At 38.6% G+C, this 21162-nt stretch overlaps 1 protein-coding gene across 1 annotated transcript in view; it reads left to right on the top strand.

The window, feature by feature from the left end:
• Nucleotides 1–18982: 18982 nt before the first annotated feature.
• The window catches only part of LOC148737249 (uncharacterized), a 10096-nt gene continuing 7916 nt past the window's right edge, over nucleotides 18983–21162 (top strand). Inside the window, exon 1 of the mRNA XM_088749080.1 lies at nucleotides 18983–19215. Within this exon, the coding sequence (XP_088605206.1) occupies nucleotides 19063–19215 (153 nt within the window). The 5' untranslated portion in view covers nucleotides 18983–19062. The remainder of the gene's footprint in view (nucleotides 19216–21162) is intronic.

Consider the following 21162-nt stretch of genomic DNA (forward strand, 5'->3'; position numbering starts at 1 on the left):
GATATTAGTTCATCAACTTAGCAAGGTTTATTTCCGGGTTTTGCAATTCTAGCTTACACTTTTATATCCGGTGGCGCGTTTTTAACTATACCGCTGACGCACAGGCTCATTTTCTCGAGGACGAGTTCGTGTCCGCGTGATTAATCTATGGATGCCCTCAGAGCGGAAAGAAATCGTTCATCCTGAAGATGGATTCACATTGTTTTGTAATTTTACACCTTCCTGAAAAATAAGTCATCATTTAAGACTCAGACTGCGTACTGTTACGACAGTTGGAAATGAACTCCGGAGAGAATTCTCTAGTGGAATTCGATATATGATGACAAGATGGCGCCAATGCCAGTACTCCATTGAGGCCGGTAATGTTGAGTTTCACGTACACAGATTGTAGTGTAACATGAGACAAACCAGCATCTGCCAGCTTCTGGACCATGTTTGTCGAAAGATGAAGCTTCCCATCGAACGTCTGGATGGTATCTTGTTGTTCCGAGAAAATGGCTTGATCGAAGGCCTCATTCAGCGATGCACATGCATTTACCATGATTGACCGATATAATTGTTCATGTACAATTTGAAGTAGAAGAGTGAAAACGAGTCATAGTGAAAAGAATTTGCTTTAACGTCTTCCAGATTGTCATGAGCGTCAAACTCAGTGGAAATTAGGGTTTCGTATACGTCAGTAGTTTGTTGGTCGTCGCGGATTTCACGAATTTCTATAATTTTCGAGGTACTAGAGGTATCAAGAAGACTTGGCTTCATTTTTCTTTTTTTTCTCTTTGCCACTGCCATAACCGTGAACTTTCATTATTCCATTTTAAATGAAAAACAAAACAAATTTTCCAATCCTTTCTCAACAAATGCGTTTGCCTTTTCGTAGTTGTAATTTACAGTGTATCGAGGGAAATATCAACAATCTTTCTCACAAGTTTAAGATGAATAGTTTATTTTAATTTTACCGTCTGTTGTTGAATTAAAATTCATTTAAAGTCTCATCTACATTTTTACGATCCCTTGTTTACTGGAAATTATGTTTATTTTTATAGCAACATTTACACTTCTCCATTTCTGTTCATAAAAATGTCAATGTTTACAATCCTGGATCCAACGATGATTTCATTTTCCTTTTCATCTTCCAGTGAGTTCTTTAGGAAAGTTCTCGGTCATTTCATTTTATTAGGAGTCAACTACAATGCGAAAAAAATCGTAGCACTCAGAGGTATCCACTTAAATTTCTCGCGGAACAAAGCAAGACCTACCAAATGCACTAGACACGACTTTATTGACGGGGTGTCGACTTCACCATCCTCCTTTAGCTTGTTAAATAAAATTTTTTTGACCACTTTCGGCAAGAACCCTGCCATCCGAACATTTTCCTACCTGCTTTCAAGAAGTAAACTTTCCATTTTTGTTTCTCAAATAACCACTTCCGCTGGAAACAATAGAGCTAGAGGTACCCGGCAGTTTTGAAACGCTCATGGCGGCCATGTTTGTTTAGAACTCGCCCGCGGATCTGATCGCGCGCGTCATCGCTTATTTCTCTCGCGTGTATCTTCGAATCCATTCTCCCCGCGGTCAAAAAAACCCTTTCGAGCCTCCTTAAATGATTCAATTTAGGATAAAAGGCAATTTGCGGTCACTCGTACAACCTCAGTAATAAGCAATTCAGAATTCACTAGTAAGTCTGTTGAGTGTCCTTGCAGTTGATTTTTAGCCGTATTTATGTAAACAAGACCAGGTTATCGTCCCTGTTCTAAATTGGTTCTTCGAGGCTAAGAATTTTGCACGAGCTCTGTTCTCGGGACACTCGGCTCTCCTCTCGGAAGAGACAACATGCGGAGATAAACTATTTCCGCACCAGTTGGGTGCTGGGAATTTTTAAGTTCTCGGTCGTTTCAAATTTGGTGATCGGGTGAGTTTGGTTGCTAGAATTGAATTACATACATACATACATACATATATACATACATACGTTTATTGCAACTCCCAAGCTGGGTTTTTCAGTTACAAAGCCTGCATTAAATTATTATCATATATATATATATATATATATATATATATATATATATATATATATATATATATAACTGCAGACAGGGTGCACACTGTTTCGACCTATGTGGGTCTCGTCAGTCTTTTTTTATGTTTAAGGTGGACGGCCGGGCCCCCGATGAAGGGAGGTGCAGTGCCCGCTGACCTACATGTCTAAGCCCAACCCATGGCAGGCGTGCAATGCCTTAGGGATGGGGTCCACCAGAAACGAGGGTCACTAGACGCCAAACTCGCTGGGGAATCGAACCCCACCTCACCTAAAAATTACACACTCACTCCAAGGAAGAACGCACTCACAATAATAATAGCAGACCAAAACGATAATAATGGCCCCTAGCCAGCCAAGGGGTGGCACTGGAAAAAACCAAAACGATAATCATAGCCCCTAGCCAGACAAGGGGAGGCACCAGAAAAAACCAAAACAATAATCATAGCCCCTAGCCAGCCAAGGGGAGGCACAACAAAAACCAAAACAGCTAAAAAGCAAACCGGAGGGAGTCACCATCCACGGATGCAATGACACCACGGGCACACCACTGCCGATAGAACACGCGACGACGCCTGTTAGACTTGCACCGTCAGAAGGAGACTGGTAGGTAGGACTTCAGGCGGGCCTTTATGGATGCAATCACCGCCACGGTGCTAGGACGAGTATCACGAAACCGGAAATCATTCCTACACTGCCAGATACAAAATTTAGAGACATTGAGAAGATAGACAAAAACACGCGGAACAGAAACAAGGTCACCAGAGTTAAAGCCAAAAAGGACATGACGAAGAGTGATGACAGGACACATAGGAGAGAAACAAAATAGCAAAGACTGCACCCAGGCGAGAACACTCTGAGCAAGTGCACAATAAAAGAACAGATGCTCGAGCGACTCGACCCGGGGCCCACAAAAACAAGAGAGGGGAATAGATAAACCAAACGAGGAAAGACGCCGGGCGGTGTACAGGACGCCGTGCGCAATCTTCCAATTCAGATCGATAACACAGCGATCAAGATGAAAGAAAGATAATGCGCGCCACGTGGCAGGCCAGTCGAGATTGGGGTAGATGAACTCAAACTTTAGAACACAATGAGGCTGGACCATGTTCTCAGAGAGAAGGTACAGGTAACAAGACTTGGCAGACATGGTTAAGACAGGAGAACAGACAAGAGGACACGAAGAACCATAAACCAGAGAGTTTTTGGACGTGGCAAAAGCCCCGTCGAGCTTACGCCACGCCAGTACCAGAGCTTGATAGAAGGGTGGCAAGACCCTAAGGTCAACTAAAAGGACGAGAAAACACAACAAAAGGAGAGACACCAAACAAGGAATTAAACCAAAAAGACATGAGAGCGACCCAACTGGAAGGAGAAGAGACAAATCTCCTCACCCATCGGCCCAGGAGGGCCCTCACCTTAGACTGAACGTCCACCACAGAGAAACCCCCAAAAAGGGGGGATTGAACAACGGCAGAGCGAGAGACGAGCTCCCGCTTGCCAGACCAAAAGAAGGAAAAAACCAGACGAGAGAGCACCACCTCCACCCAGGCCGGCATGTGGATAAGAGAGGCCACATACCAAACCCAGGGAGAGGGCAAGAGCGTTAATAACGAAGGCCTTGCCACGAAAAGACAGAACACGAGCACGCCAAGACTTGAGAACATGGTCCACCGCATTGATGCGAGGGCGCCAGTTGTCTTCCTCAAGGTTACCGGGGCCAATGAAAACCCCCAGCACCTTGAGCTTGACAGGAAACCAGTCAAAAGGAACTGGGGGTCCGTGCGACCCCGCCATCCACCCAACCAGAGACCCTTAGATTTGGAGAGGTTAATCCTCGATCCAGAAGCTAGTTAAAAACACTAGTAAACTAATAAAAAAATTGCACAAGAATAGAAGACAGAAACGATTCATCTTTGCGCAACATTTCCATTAAGGAGCGCATTCAGTAGGCGGAACTTAAAGGCGTTTACATTCTTAGCTGCCTTTAAGTCCTTTGGGAGGTTATTCCACAATTTGCATCCACGATACGTGAATGCACGTTGCCCACAGGACAGGCGGCATCGTGGGTTGTGGAGCAGATTACATTATCTTGTTACCCTACTGTGAATACGAGATCGTGGGACAAACGTGTTAGCCAGATATTCAGGAATTGCCTTAAAGATTATTGAATTGTCATGCAAAGAACGAATCAAATATATTTTCAAACCTCCATTCGGTAAGTGAAGCAGTAATATTTTGTAACCCTTTCATCAATTCATGGAAACCGAAATTTTTTTGCATTTCCAGATGCAAGTTCATCATTCTGCAAAACATTTTAAATTTTTTGTAAAGAATCTTCAAACGGGTTGCAATATAGGACAACGTGATCCCCATTGTACACGTGCTACAAAAATCAGGATGTGCTGTCGCCATAAGGAACTTTATAACATAACCAAAGTAAAGCGCGCGCTCTGATTGGTCAATTTAGCGTCCCACATTTGCCCATGGGTTTACGCTGCTGACGTAAGCAAATGCAAAGACTTTTTTTCCGTGCGCGCTTCTTTTTTCTGGTCACGTAAGATTTGTTAAATAAAAGGGAACTCTTTAGCTACAATGTACCAATGCAATGTTATAAAACAAATGGTAAACACCACAGCGTACACTATTGAGTTATGGATGCTCTTGGGAGGTTTGCTAAGCACTCAAGATGCTAGAGTCGCTCTCGGCTATCGCCTCGAGCGACTCTTACGCTTCTTTCGTGCTTAGTAACCTCTCGCGTAATCCATAACTCAATAGTGTACGCTGTGGTGTTCACCACTTGTTAACAAGCTTGATTAAACCGACCTTACCTTTTATCCTTCTTAACTTCTCATCGCACTTGGTAAGATTGTTCTTCAGAAACCGATTTAGTGCTCGAAAAATATTTGAATTACACCTTGCCCGTTGGGCAAGTAACGCTTAAGTCTTGCTTCCCCCGGGGGACTTCCCTGCTTGCCTAAGTTTTCAAACTAAGTAATAATTCATGAACCCAAGAATGGATTTTAATGTAATAAAACCATCTTGAATGTAGTCCTCTAAGTGCTTAGTAACAGAGAGTTACCTGGATTTTAGCATCAAAGGGCTAGCTTCGTTTTCGCGGTAGAAATATGCGACTTCTCAGTTTTCACGTACAATTTCTACAGTTTTAATCAGTATATCGCTGTTGAGTTAAGTTTTGTATAGAGAAACCGAAACATTCTCGCGGTAAATTGCTACAATTAGGAAATAAACACAGCGTTTTCGTTCCCAACGCGGCAATTTTATCCTGGAAAGAGACTTTTTTGATTGGGGAAGATTGTGATCACGTGCTAGCCAACCACTTCCGGGCAGTGAGCGTGCGTCACGCAATCAACAAAACAACGCTATAAATTGTAATTTTCCTCAAGCTTTATCTAAACACTTGATTACGTACCCTTGGGCCTAAAGCTTACCTTTTCTTCTCAAAATCCTTATTAAAAATTTAGTCGGCGAACGGCTTGCCCGCTGGTTCCTCGCCCGTCAAGCAAGGAAGGAGAGAAAGTTACGTGCCGGAAGGGAAAATCTACTTGTCCCGGACGACCGGAAGGGGGTTTTCTCGAGCCCTGCAAGATAATAACTTTTAACTAACCTCTGAGAATGGTTTACAATATATTCTGTTTTCTTGTTTCTTACTTGCAGATGATTATCACAGGATCGCTTGGGATCCCATGAAGAAGTAACAGAGAAAGGAACTCATCAAGCCAACCTTTTGTAAGCTGTTATCTTTCATTACAATCCACCCGTTAATTTTGGTGCGATGTTGTTGGTTACTTTACGTCACTTGGTGCAAAAACACAGGACAGTTATCAGGTAATAACCCCCGTTCCCGTCAATATTTGTCCTCCGATTTTTTCCGTGAAAAAGAAACATAGTCAACACAAGAGTTTCAACTTTTCCTTTCTCCCATTTACATGGAAGGAAACCAAACAGTGACAATTGAAATGATTTGATTTTTTTCGAGAGACCGACAAACATTTCTTTGTAGTCAATTTTTTGAACAGTACGCCGGAAAATACGAACCAAAAGCGCCAAGTTTTCGAGTTTTTGATGTAAGGAGCGTTATGAGAGTTAATTTCAAATGACAGCTTGTTAAGTTTTGGTCCAATGACACTGAAAATAAAGTTATTTAAACCAATCAAATTTACTTGCTTGCGTCAATCACTCGCAATCGCCATAAGATCACCACTGGCTTTTTTACTGTGTTTACGCGTAGTTTAATTACGATGTGAAAATTAATGGGAGGGTTATAAAATAAATAAACCCCGTGCTGGCTTGCTGCTATGTCGGCTGATAAAGTCCTTGGCTGATAGATTGTCCTCAAAAGCTCATATTTGCCCTCGAACCTTCGCTTCTCGGCCAAATATTCATCTTCGGTCAATCTCTCAGCTGCAGACGTTATCAGCCGACATACCAGCCGCCCAAAGGGGTTTATTTACTAAATAATGATTGTCTTCGTGTCTGTATCAATAGCTTTGAAGACCCCAGTTTACCTCCTGTAGGTGCCATTAACAACATAAGGGGGGAGGCGAGGGGGTTGCAATTACAAATTTTGGTACAATACAATTTGTCTCAAATTTTACCGAGTGTTACAAACTGAAACCAGTCCTGGCCCTTTATAAGTGGATGTGCTGCAGAGATGCTAATCTGAGTAAATTTGATTGTCTTTTGTAGAAGATCTTCTTTATAATAAATGGCAACCATGAATTCACTTGCTATGAAAGTTTGGTTTTACAGTCAAACTAAGTGAAGCATACCCCTCAAGATTACATTAATGAATTTATCAATTAGATAGTGAATCCGCCAGTCGTTTCAAGGATGCAATAATGAATTGATTATTTCATTATTGAACCCACTAGCCGTTTCACGAATGCAATAATGGATTGATTATTTGAATATTGAACTCGATAGCCGTATCCGTTTTGAAAAGGTGCGCATCATTGTTCAAATTAGAAGTCCATTTCTGAAGTCCAATAAGATTGTTCTGTTTGACGAGGAATCCTGAAAATGAACAAACTGCACTGTAAAATCACTGCAAAAAGAGTCGATCGCAAATATTACCAAAATAAAAAAGTCATGCGATGGCTTCGTCCGTAAACTATTTTTTATTTTTGGCCATAAATACACACAAGAATTTCTACAAGTTCGTCAAGATGTAAATAGGCGAAAAAAAGGTCTCGATAACATTCCATTTACAACATTTACAAGAAGTTCTAAACAACACTCGCATGTCTGAGGCTATGTCCCCCTGTGTCTGACGCCATGTTGAAATAGTTCCAATCCATTATCACGTGTTCGCATAATCCAAACAGAAATGGACTTCTGATTTCAACAATAATCCGTGCCTTTTTTAAAACGAATATGGCTATCGGGTTCAATATTCAAATCATCAATCCATTTAACATAACATAACATAACATAACATACATGTCTATTCAAACTCATATATGACTACATAAATTTGAAAGGGAGAGTCAAGAGGTTAACCCTATGAATAAAACTCTCCTAAAAACTACAACAAACAAAGAAAAAAACAAAAAAACAATAACAAAAAAACAAAAAAGCCCATAAATTTATAGCTTTAAAAACGATTTAAGTTTACGTTTAAAAAGTTCTAGGCTACCGGCTTCAACAACATTACTAGGTACATTATTCCAATGACTAATTACATTGTTAAAAAAGAACATTTGAAACAGTCAATTCTAGATAATTTACAATAAAGCTTATGCGAGTTATTCGCCCTAATGGATTTTACTTTTGCAAATTCAAAGAATTCCTCAAAATCCAAGTGTGATAAGCCAAACACGATCCTGTAACATTCAACAAGAGAGGAATATATCCTACGAATGGACAAAGATGGCCAATGTAACGTGTCGCAACGCTCTTCATAAGACATATCATCTCTTTTTTGCCTAAGAGCTAACCTTGACGCGCGTCTTTGCACGCTGTCTATTGCATGAATATCTTTGACGAGATATGGGCTCCAGACTGGAGCAGCATACTCTAGAAGTGGTCTCACTAATTTTTTGTAAAGCAATGAAAAAGTTTTTGCATCAGCTGTTCCAACAGTCCGTCTTATTAGCCCTAGGACTTGGTTCGCCTTATTCACGATAGTACTAATATGTTCACTCCAAGTAAGATCTTTTGATATAATAATTCCAAGATCTTTAAAGCTCTTGACATCTTTTAAGGTCGTACCTAGTTTATAGTTCGTAGTCGATTCGTCACGACAATGCGTTATTCGCATTGCTTCACACTTGTCCTCATTGAAGCAAAGTTTCCATTTTTTCGCCCAATTACTAAGACTATTCAAATCAGTTTGGAGGTATTGTTTATCTAGACTAGGGTTGCGAAGCTCTCTGTAAATCTTTGTGTCATCCGCAAATGATTTAATTTTAGAAGAGACACAATCAACGTTATCATTTATATATGATAAAAATAGAATTGAACCAAGAATAGATCCGTGTGGGGTACCAGATATCACAGGGTGCCCAATCAGAAAAAAGTTCCTCTTGCAACAATTCGTTGGCTTCTACACGTGAGGAAATGCCTCAACAAATTAATAAGTTTGCTCTCAATACCGAGACTATATAACTTTATGAGTAGGCGTTCATGAGGAACTCTATCAAAAGCCTTTCATTTAATTTCATTTCATTTGATAACTTCTAGAGCGCTATTTTTATTTAATGATCAACAGCGCTTAACAACTTAAAATACTACAGTAAATTCAAATTTATAAAACTAATTACATGTACATTAATATTAACAATGTATGTTAAAAATAAGAATAATATGGAATATCCATAATAAGGATCTTAATTAGGAATAAGGATCTTAATAAAGAACTTAATTAGTAATACTAATAAAGTAATTGTCAGACAGGGTACTTTGAGAAAGCTGCACGAAATAAATAAGTCTTCAGCTTACATTTAAAAATGGAAAATGATTGAGTATCACGTAATTCAGCTGGCAGAGCATTCCATAAGTACGGGGCAGCAGCAGAGAATGATCTGTCCCCCAACGTGGCAAGCATTTTTCCCTTAGGAGGGTAAAGTAATAAAATTTGATTTGATCTAAGATTATATACAGACCTAGGCTTGATGTTAATTAGTTCAATGATATACCTAGGCGCCCATCCATGAATAGCTTTAAATGTTAAAATTATGATCTTAAAATGAACACGATGTTGTACTGGTAACCAATGAAGTTGACAAAGCGCAGGAGAAATATGCGAATACTTACTTAAACTCAGTACAAGTCTAGCCTCAGCATTCTGCACACGTTGCAATTTGGCTATTTGTGACTTAGGAAGGCCATAAAAAAGGCCATTACAATAGTCTAAACGACTAGTGATAAAAGCATGAATAAGCGTTAATAACGAATCGCGAGATAAATAATTCTTAATCCGGCTAATATTATGTAGGTGATAAAACGCGGAATTACAAATTTTATTAACGTGCGTTGACATAGACAACTTATTATCAAACCATGCACCGAGATTTCTAACACAGGAACTAGGGTAAATATCAAAATCACCAACGGAAATATTCTATTCGTCGCTGATCTTACCTAATTGTTGTCTAGTTCCTATTAAGATGAACTCAGTTTTATCGTCATTAATCATTATCCTATCCCTAATCATCCAATTTCTTAAATCACAAATACATCTATTCATAGCACCGACAGCTTCATCAAGACTAGACTTATCCTCAGACTTGAAGCTAAGATACAATTGCGTATCATCAGGAAAGCAATGCACACTAGGAAGATGTTTTTTTATGATAGCGAATAGCTTTGATGCATAAACTATGAATAATAAACGTCCAAGGCAAGAGCCCTGTGTAACACCACAGTCCAATTCAAAATAATTGGACAGAGTACCATGTATAGAGACCCGCTGGCTTCTTTGAGAAAGATAGGAGTGGAACCATTTGAGAGCATTCCCACGTAAACCAACATTATGCAAACGATCGAGCAACACATCGTGGGACATTGTGTCAAATGCTGCGCTAAGATCCAATAGAACCAATAACGTTACATGTTGGGAGTTCATCTTTAAAAGAATATCATTCATTACTCTCAGTGATGCAGTCTCAGTACTGTGGTATTTTCTATATGCAGACTGGAATAACGGAGATCAAGAAATACAACATCTGTTGGTACAGATGAATTCCTATTTCTGGCGAAGTCATGAAAAGTAGAGACTAATATGATCACAGTTGACCTACCCTGCAGAAAACCAAATTGGTTTTTATCACGTTTTGGTCATGCCAAAATGACGCTAACCTATCGCGTACAATTTTTTCGCTCATTTAGCATATCATAGATGTAAGCGAAATTGGCCGATAATTCTCCCTCAAGTATTTAGAACCTTTCTTATGAAGTAGGACAATGTCAGCTGATATCCAATCTTCGGGCAAATCACCCAATGGGAAAGATTGTTAACCAGGAATGAGATCGAGGGCGCCAACTCGAACGCACAGGATTTTAAAATTGTTCGTTTTGAAAGACTTCAGATACTTTAAAATTTCCTCAGTAGTACAGTAAATATAATTAAGTTTCTTAGAGACTAAAGGCTCTAATGAAGGCAAATTGGTGAAGTCCTCAGTGGTAAAAACAGATGAGAAATATGAATTAAAACTACTAGCAATACTGTCGTCGTCAACCAGTTCGTTGTCACCAACCTTTAGAGATACCAGAGTATTCGTACCATTACGTTTGCCTTTAATATAATTCCAGAAAGGCTAGGAATTACCAGAAACTGCAATATCAGAGGCCATCTTTTTGATGCACGATGACCATCGAGCTAAATTACATTCTCTTTTGACGACATTGTTGAGATTTCTGTACTTCTCCCAAAGGGCTGGATTGCTGCTTTTACGCGCTTTGTGATATAACGATTTCTTTTTTCTGCACAACATAATGAGATCCTTTGCTATCCAAGGAGCATGACATTTTTTCTTTCCCCTACACACGGGAATGCATTCATCCATAGCCGTAAATAAGAGATCTTTCCAGCAGGACCAGTTGTATTCAATGTCATCATCGAAAAAACCACAGCTCCAAGGAATGCAGGCCAATAAAATATTTAGGTGTGCGAAAACAGGTGTGTTAGGTGTGTTGAAACGGTTAGCGGGTTCCATGTTCAGATATTTAGTTCGTTATTGCGCTCCTGAAACGATTAGTGGGTTCAATATTCAAATAATCAAATCATTAATGTAACCATGAGGGGTGCGCTTCACTTAGTTTGGCTGTAAGTCTCCTCAAAACATGTCATTTGATGGATTCTACGCACATGCAAATGAAATCTTAACTCTTAGTCCTTCAAGATGACATTGAAAATTACTTTGTAACGTTTAATTGCACATGGGCTGCTGATTTGATCTAATAATTAAAATGTAAGTCGCAAAAAATTGTCCACAACCCTGTCCCCTAAATTACGTGACTTTAACTCCCAAGATCTGATGTATGGTTCTCCCCTCTATAGCTCCTATTTGCATTTATCAGACAGTTATAAGAATTTGATGTTGGATCAAGGTACATGTACTTTAAAACAACAACTTCTACCTGATAAGTTTGAGTATCCCCTTTACCTGAATAGTGTATCGATATAATTTACACCTGAAGAAGTTACATGTTAATCTCTTCTTGGGGTAGTTAAAAGCTGGTGTTAGCAATAAATTGCATTTTATTTCTTCAGGTTGCTGCTTTCATGGGTTGTGCAATCACCTCTGCTGTGTTTGGAAGAATAATAACCCTCTGTTACAGTATTGCCAATGAGATGTACCGCACTTCTCCTTGGTATGCAGATGATTTTCCTGAGCGCTACTGGTACAACTATGATGCAGAAATGGCTATCACAGTGATCACATTGATTCTTGGTATTGTTGAGTTTGGCATTGGAATATGGGTCGCTGTTCTCTGCTATAATATGAATCCTTGCCAGTGCTGTGTTGTTAAAGGAGACCAGGTATTTTTTCTGTACAAGTTTTGTTTTGTTTGCTTATAATATGATCGTCATCACTGACTGTCCTCATTTTCATCGCGAGTGATATCGTCATCGTGGCCATCATCATCATTATCATATTTATCGTCATCGTCATCATAATGATGGTAATCAGCTATTTCTATTAGCATTGTTATAACATATTGGGAAACGCTACGAAATGCTGATTGGTTGAGGCAGAGGGTATTTTTCATTAATTCTGGTAATTGCCCCGGGAGATTACCAAAATTAAGGAAACAATTTAAAAGGCGCACATTTGCCTAAAAATTGTCTAATTTCATCGATGGAGAATGTATTATTCAGCAGGAATGCTGTCATCGCTTTGGTGTTGTTTTACTAAAACTAGAATCTTCACTCAAGTGATTTGTGCGTTTTGCAGTTTATTCACGCTAGCTAAACACTGAAATGGCTACGGCTACGAACGTGCGTAATAGTACGAGTTGTCGATCTTCTTTATAAAAGAAAAATTTGCCCTTTATATCCTAAACTAATACTCATAACATTAGGAAATAATAACATTTATGTTTTCAGAAGTTCTAGAAATTGCCCTCGTCTCTGCGCGACCCGTGAAAGTTCTGCAGCCCTTGAAAGTTCTGGAACTTCGTCTTGACAACGATTCTGTAAAGAGTTTATTCACAAGATAAATGTTTCGAACATTACATTAACAATTCCACTTCAATCTTCGTCCTTTTCGAGTGCCAAATCAAATATTTCAATTAAAGCACGATAAGTTCGACGTTTGAATCAGTGTAATTTAATAGAACTTAATTAATTATTCATACTAATTGCTTTTTACTCTTTGGTGATTTAAAGTAAGGTTTCCAAAAATGGATAAATCTGTTTGATAGGTTTCTATTTAATTCAGACCTTTCAATTTTAAATTTTGGCTGTTCGATTATTCAAAAAATTGAATGCGAAGCGGAAGTGATCTATTTCCTTATGAGAAAACGAGGAAATAGAGAAGCGAGAGACTTTCTCCTCCGCAGTAGTTCGTCAGGATGTCAGGCTATGCTTCCCCCGCCCCAGTATAAAAAGTGGCTTTAAAAGTGAGCGTGATATCTCGGAGAACGACTTCGAAGAACGCAATACCGCCTTAATATTACTTTCACACTGATCATTGGGAAACAGCTTTAAACTCAAGAAATTATCTGTAAATACGGTTATAATATGATTAGATTAGATTAAATAGAATATTGATTTTAATCATGATTTCTTTTCTCACGTACTTTTTTCAGTAAGTGGGGGAGGGTCTAGCGGTGGAGTGGGTCAGGGAGAAGTTGGATGCAGATGACAAATACATTAGACGGCACTAAATGGCAGTCCGTTCTTCCTTCGGTAACATAAGTATTTCTGCATGGTGAGTCGAATTCTCAAGTGCCATCAGTCTCCAGTCTCTGCCCTTTCTATTCCATTCCACTTTAAAAAAGATCTTGAATAGTGATCTTTCTTTAGTGACCTTTAAGAGGGTTAGAAGAGAGTTCAGGCAAAGTGCCCGTCAGATCGGAATAGTCGGAAAACAACGACGGGGACTAATAATACCCCAGTCGCTTCATGCTATACAGAAACCGGGATGAGCCTTTAACTTTATTAGTTAGCTCCATTGGCCGCTTAGCTCTGGTAACTAGCGAGCGAGGAGTGAAATATTAGCAATAACGACCCTCCTATCAGTTTTCGCGCGACTTTAATTTAATGGCTATTTTACTGGTACTAATGGCTATTTTACTGGTACTAATGGCTATTTTACTGGTACTAATGGCTATTTTACTGGTACTAATGGCTATTTTACTGGTACTAATGGCTATTTTACTGGTACTAATGGCTATTTTACTGGTACTAATGGCTATTTTACTGGTACTAATGGCTATTTTACTGGTACTAATGGCTATTTTACTGGCACTAATGGCTATTTTACTGGCACTAATGGCTATTTTACTGGTACTAATGGCTATTTTACTGGTACTAATGGCTATTTTACTGGTACTAATGGCTATTTTACTGGTACTAATGGCTATTTTACTGGTACTAATGGCTATTTTACTGGTACTAATGGCTATTTTACTGGTACTAATGGCTATTTTACTGGTACTAATGGCTATTTTACTGGTACTAATGGTACAAAATCGCCGTACACTTATCACGCATTATAGTTCACCACTAATTTTTTTCCGATTCTTATTAGTTTAAATTGATCACGTGACGCGATAGTGTTCATGCGGGGAGAGACACTATTTAAACAATAGAGTGTTTCTGTCTAGGAACTATCGGCTGATAGTTGCTCTGCAGAATTGATGTTCTTAAAACTAGCATATTTGCCCGAGAAGCGAAGCTTCTCGGGCAAATATGCTAGTTTTAACAACATCAAATTTCCAAGGGGCAACTATCAGACCGATAGTTTCGAGACATAAACACTCTATTCTCTTTAATGTTCGCCACCAAATTTTCTTCCGCGCCCACTTGAAAAACAGTCAAAGCCCACCAAAATGCAGATCAATCAAATGTTTATTAATTCATGCGTACAGCCTGTCACAAATGTCAATAACTCGCAACCGAACATTGGCTAAATAATACGAGAAAACTTTTCACGGACGGGCACTATCCATCGGGGTAATTTCCGCGGACGGGCACTATTCATCCGGGCATTTTCCGCGGACGGGCACTATAGGCTGATAGTGTCTCTCCACGGATGTACACTATTGCGTCTCGTGATCGATTTAAATCAATAAGAATCAGAGAAAATTTAGTGGTGAACTATAACAGCCCATAGTGCCCGTCCGCGGAAAATACTCGGATGGATAGTACTCAGCCGTGAAAAAATTTGAATGGTTTGACGGCCGCGAAGTTAGGCAGATCGGGAAAACAGTGACTTTTCAATTCTGACAGCTAATGCACGGTTGCAACCTATTGACATTTGTGACAGGCTGTACGCATGAATGGATATTTGATTGATCTGCTCTTAGTGGGTTTTGATTGTTTTTAAATTGGCGCGCGGATGAAAATTTAGTGGTGAACAATAAAGACAATAGAGTGTTTAGGTTTCGGAACTATCGGTCTGATAGTTTGTTTTAAGAACATCAAATTTCCGCGGGGCAACTGTCAGGCGATAGTTCCTCGACAGAAACACTCTATTGTTTAAATAGCCCCCGTTTAGGTCGATGTTTGATCTCTTTTTAAGAAAACAAAGTCAGCAGATAAAAGCCGGCTTAATAGTCTCACTTCTTTATTTGATTAATCTCTATTTTGACACCGGTCGATTTTCTAAGGCCTGGAAAGAGGCGCTTCTGTTACCATCTCTCAGGAAGCCTGGCTTGGACTTTTCGTTGAAAAATTTTCGTCCAGTCAGTAACCTCTCTTATACTTCTAAATTGTCGGAGAGGGCTGCGGCTGAGCAGTTTATGGAGCATCTGACTGCTAACAACTTACATTCTCTGCTCCAGTCGGCGTATAAACAGCAACACAGCACGGAGACGGCCTTACTTAAAGTTAAAAATGATATATTGATGTCTATGGCTGACCAACATGTCACCTTGGTTGTATTATTAGATTTGAGTGCAGCTTTTGACACGATACGTCATGATAAGCTGATTGGTCGTCTTGAGTCTGAATTGGGAATTTCTGAAAATGCGCTTGCCTGGTTTAAATCGTATCTATCTGACCGGACCCAGCGTATTTCTGTAAATGTTAGTCTCTCATATCAGTTTCCTTTAAAACAAGGTGTTCCTCAAGGATCATGCTTGGGCCCTGTGCTTTTCACTATCTACACGCGCAAACTGTTTCACATTGTTGAGCGCCATCTTCCACAAGTTCACTGCTACGCGGACGACACACAGTTTTATTCATCATTCAGCCCTTATCGATCCTTGGATGCTGATTTTGCCATCAAGTCCATGACTGACTGTATCAATGACATTAGGAGTTGGATGATTTCAGATAATCTCATGTTAAACGATAACAAAACAGAATTTTTAATTATAGGTACCAGGCAGCAGCTGGCCAAGATTAACATCAATTGCATTAGGGTTGGGTCGATTGATGTTTGTCCGGTAACAGTAGCTAGAAACCTAGGCTCATCGTTTGATGAGCGGCTTACGATGTCAACTCATGTTTGCAAGTTATGTGGTGCTGCCTTTTATCATTTGCATAATATCAAACGCATTCGCAAGTATTTGTCTCGATAATCTACAGAAATGCTTGTCCATGCATATATTACATCTCGTGTTGATTATTGTAACAGTCTTTTGTATGGGCTGCCCAACTACAAGCTTAACAAATTGCAGAGAGTTTTGAATGCCTCAGCCGGGCTAGTTTGTAATGCATCTAGGTTTTGTCATGTCTCACCCCTTCTTCGCGGTCTGCACTGGCTTCCTGTTAAAGCCCGGATAGAATTTAAGATTCTGCTTATTACGTTCAAAGCAATTCACGGCCTTGCTCCTAAATATCTATGTGATTTACTAACTTTTAAATCGTCCTTATATAACCTTAGATCTTCAGATAGTATTTTACTTTCTATGCCAGCTACTCGATCCAAGACTTTATGTGATCGAGCTTTTATGGTAGCAGCGCCAAGGCTTTGGAACTCTCTTCCAAAAGAACTTCGTGCGATTACTAATGTGAACAGTTTTAAGGCGCATATTAAGACTTACCTTTTTAAATTTTTATCGGTGAGCAATTTTATATTCAGTTCTATTCTCAGTTTGACATATCATATTTTTTAATCAAATTTAATCAAAAATGTAATGCGCTTTTGATCATTGTATGTAAAAAGCACACTATAAATTGATAAATTATTATTATTATTATGCAGTATACACGTTTGGATGCTAGTGAGCTAAGCAAGATAGGGCGAAAATTCGTAACCTATCTGCATAACAGGACTGTTAACTATAATAATATCTAATACTACTTAAATATAAATGATCAATATAAAACGATAAAAGTGTCAATTGGCCCAATACTAAGATTTTTTTTTTCTTTTCTTTTTAATGTTCATGATTTACTGTTCGGTTCTTAAAATATCCTTAACTTAAAATGTTCATAAAATCCTGTTCATAAAAACCAAATCATAATTTCATTAAAATTCTTACGCTGTAACCAGTTTAAATGTTCTTGCAATGTTCAGAGTGCTACTTAATACAGCTTTCTGCATTCTCAGCAATATTTCTTTGTATCTTGTACCAAAGAAGCCCTTCATTTCAGTTTCCATGGCTTTAGACCATCCTGCAAGTACATCTATAATGACGTTTACTTGTGAGATCTTGTATCTTGGGTGTTGTTTTGTCAGCTCAAGTCTAAGTGCTCCATACGTCTTGGTCTTTTCTTTGTCTTTCTTGTCTCTGTTGTTGATCCAAGGGCAGCTCATTTCCACCATAAGTACCTTCTTGTTTTTGTGGTCGATGAAACGTGCATCCACACGATTAGATTGTACGTATGTATGATCAGCATATACTGGTACATCCCAGTATGCCTCAGCATCAGGTGACTTATTATTATTATTATTATTATTATTATTATTATTATTATTATTATTATTATCATTATCATTATCATTATCATTATCATTATCATTATCATTATCATTATCATTATTATTATTATTATTATTATTATTATTATCATTATCATTTTACGTGGAAGAAAAACAAACTCGATCGTTTCGTAGATTGATCCAGTGGGTGAGATAATAAAAGCACTGTCCAATTACCAGCGTGACGCGTACACTACCCTATTAGTGCTTAAATCGGGTTGGTGATGACCAATAATGTTCGAGAATTTTGCAATAGCTTTGGTTAATGCTTTGTATTGTGTGTGTAATTTGACGGTTAATTTCCCTGACTGTGAGCTTAGTAGTTGTCTTGAGCCTCTTCATAGGTGATTGCGCCTTCTCGAGGTTCGAATACGGTACATTATATTAGATTTACTCAGCAAACTTTAAATCAAAACTATTACTACATTATAGATGATACTAGGGACTTAATGCAAGGCTATTAATAAACAAAGTTCTCCATTGAGGATAACATTTGTGAATTTCTTGACTTTAGGGGTAGTGGTGTTGCAATAATATTAAACTATTCTAGATTTCCTCAGCTTCGATGGATACAACTGAAGGGGAGCTACCTTCTAACGATTCTGTGGTACCACGTCGGTGGAGGGTTTAACAAGATAAATTAATTTGGTGTTTTCAACTGAGTTGACAATGTAACTTGGTGAGGAGTTGAAGCTCGACTCCAATGCTCGTGGCCAACGCATTTACATGCGAACGATTCTCACTCTCATTTCCCAGTTGATGTAAACAAATGAGAAAAAAAAAGAAAAGTTGGTAAACACACGATGCAAAACTAAAGAACAAAGGCAAAGCTAAAATGACAGCTTTAATGAAGTGAGGGGTCTCTCTTTTCTTGGACGAAAACGCGCCTCGCTAAGATGCCCTCCCCCATACCACCCCTCTGAGAATAAGAGTTGGAAGAATTAAGAAATACAACCGTTACAATCATGTCAATAAGACCAAAACATGATTTATCTGTGGGACAGACACTATAATTATATCATAAGTAGGAGGTTTGTCACTATGAGTGATATCATAAGTAGGAGGTTTGTATGGAGAAACTTTTCATTAAAGAAAATATTGAAGCTTAGAATTTTGATGTCACTCAACCATTCCACGCAGCACAGGCTAGTACAAAAACTATAATTGACCATTCTCGGTAGGTTGGGTACTGTCAGGAATGTAAGTCCGGTATTTTAGGCTTACACTATCTAAGATTTTGGATCCATGAAACATTTTGAGCATACTTTTGGCATAGTGGTTTGTTTTTAGGGACCCAGGGTGACGCTCAAAAGTCACTGGAGCATGATTTATCTGACCATACCCCTCTAATGTAACGAGGTCAGCGGTTGATTCATCAGTCCAAAGCAAAACATAGGAGTTCGTGACTTCTCAGTGTGCTCACTTCTACCCGTTCGCCCTCGAAGTATTGATCGATCGAAGAAAATGCCTCTTACAGTTAAGATAAAGATTCTTCGTGCTTTGTCTGTGATCCAATGCTGGTTAGCTTTGTGGCTGATAGTGCTTGGAATTGTTGAAGTTGCGCGGGTAAAATGGAGATTCAGTGGACTGGGAATGCCTATTTGGACCGGAGTGTTGGTAAGAACACTGTAAACAAATTTGTTTAGCTCGCAATACATCGGTGGATCTTCTTCAAGCAAAATGCTGCTAGGTTTCTCCTCTAATCAAATAGTTTGTGTATTATTGAATTTCATAAATAATGGTAATTGAACTGAGTGGAGTGCAATTTGGGCTGAAATCATACGCATGATTTCAAAATCGAACGAGCGCACAGCGCGAGTTCGATTTGAAATCACAAGTATGATTTCAGACCAAAATATTGCCCGACACGAGGTTCAATTACCACTTTATTACATCCATTTCGAAATCGCCCAAATACAGGACTTGGTCAATTCAAATAATTTTATTGATGCAGTATTGAGCCGGTTTTTAAATAAGAAGCAGAACCAGAAATGCTTTCACCTCTTATTTTGCATGTAAAACAGAAAGTCTTTGACGTCTTGTGTCAAAATCTCAGTCAAGCGTAAAATGATGCCATTTAGAGCACAAAAATGGTGCGATTTGTGAATAAATCGCACCAATTAGAGCCAGTCAAATTACAGGGACCACCAGTGATTTCAAAATGGATGTAATAAAGCGTAAAATCAAAGCTAATAATAGGTTCTATTATTATTATTCTCTAACTATACTGAAAAAATTCGAGATGCGATTGATTCGATTGTAGATATTTTGGTAGACTACTTAGGGGTAGATGCAAATGTAACATTGTGGAAGATATACATTTAGATCACTAAGATGTATCCTGCGTGAAATTGTTATGTTTATAACCCAAGTTGTTAACCAAAGAGACCTCTTACTTTGAAGACAGGCGACCTATATTGTTCGTTTGTTTTAGTGGCTAAATTGGACTTTTTATTGGCTAATTTTTCGCTGAATTTTGGTATGATTCGCTTCTTCATGACTGTTATGAACTAGTAGCACCCCATTCCCTTCTGTGTGGTTTTTATCAGTGTAGTATATGGATAATGCAACCGAACTAGATCCTTTAAGGGGCTGACCATTAATTTTAACTCTTGATGAGGGGGTAGGTGATTTTGAAAAAAAAATTTCCTGCAAGCTCTTGTTGGAAGAAAAAAATTGCATGCAGCCCAAATGTAACAGAAAAAAATTCTTGCGTTGCTGTAAGAAAGAAAAAAAATTGTTGCAAAGCTGTTTCATCACTCCAGGGGGCTTTTACAAAATCACAGCAAAACTGCAACCATTGCTCCTTTTGATGATGCTGAAAAATTATTGCTTCATACATGCAGTGCATTATTAGCTATCTTCAGCAGTATTATTCAGCATTTACCATGCTATGAGCATTTCTAATCTGCTTTCTGCTATTTTTGGCTTTTTTTTTTTTTTAATTAAGAAACTAAACATTTTCACATCTGCCTGTGGTGCATCACTTTATATGACGTAATATAAAATGATTGTAAAGAATGACTTTCTGAAAACATGGCTATATTGGAACTATTGCTGCAATCAACCACAATGTAAATGTAAATACATTTTGTATATGATTGTAAACACATCACCCTTTTTTGAGGGAAAAAAATATCCTGCAGAACACTTGGAATGGAAATAATATCCTGTCCAGCAGATTGCTAGAAAATTTTTTTTGTTGACCAGAAATCACCCACCCCCCCCTCAAAATTTAAATGGTTGGCCCCTAATGCAACATGGAATGTAGTTGTCACATGACCTACACCCTGCTTGGTTTACTGGGTAGCTATCTCCTCCAGCACAATTCGACAGTCCCTGAGGGAAGCAAAATTACTGGTAATTCAAAATTCATAAATTCTGTAGAAGGATGGGTTTGATTCATTAATTTGTGAACCAGTACGAGACATGCTAATAACCTCTTGAAATATTTTACATCATTATGTACACAGATTTGAAGTTTTCTTTTAATCGACATTAGGTAGGAATTTTTCTAACATCTGTGCTTGAAACTGTACAGATCAGCATCTCCCCCTTCTCCAT

This window comes from Stylophora pistillata, chromosome 2 (assembly GCF_964205215.1).
Source record: "Stylophora pistillata chromosome 2, jaStyPist1.2, whole genome shotgun sequence".
In the NCBI taxonomy this organism is placed as follows: Eukaryota; Metazoa; Cnidaria; class Anthozoa; order Scleractinia; family Pocilloporidae; genus Stylophora; species Stylophora pistillata.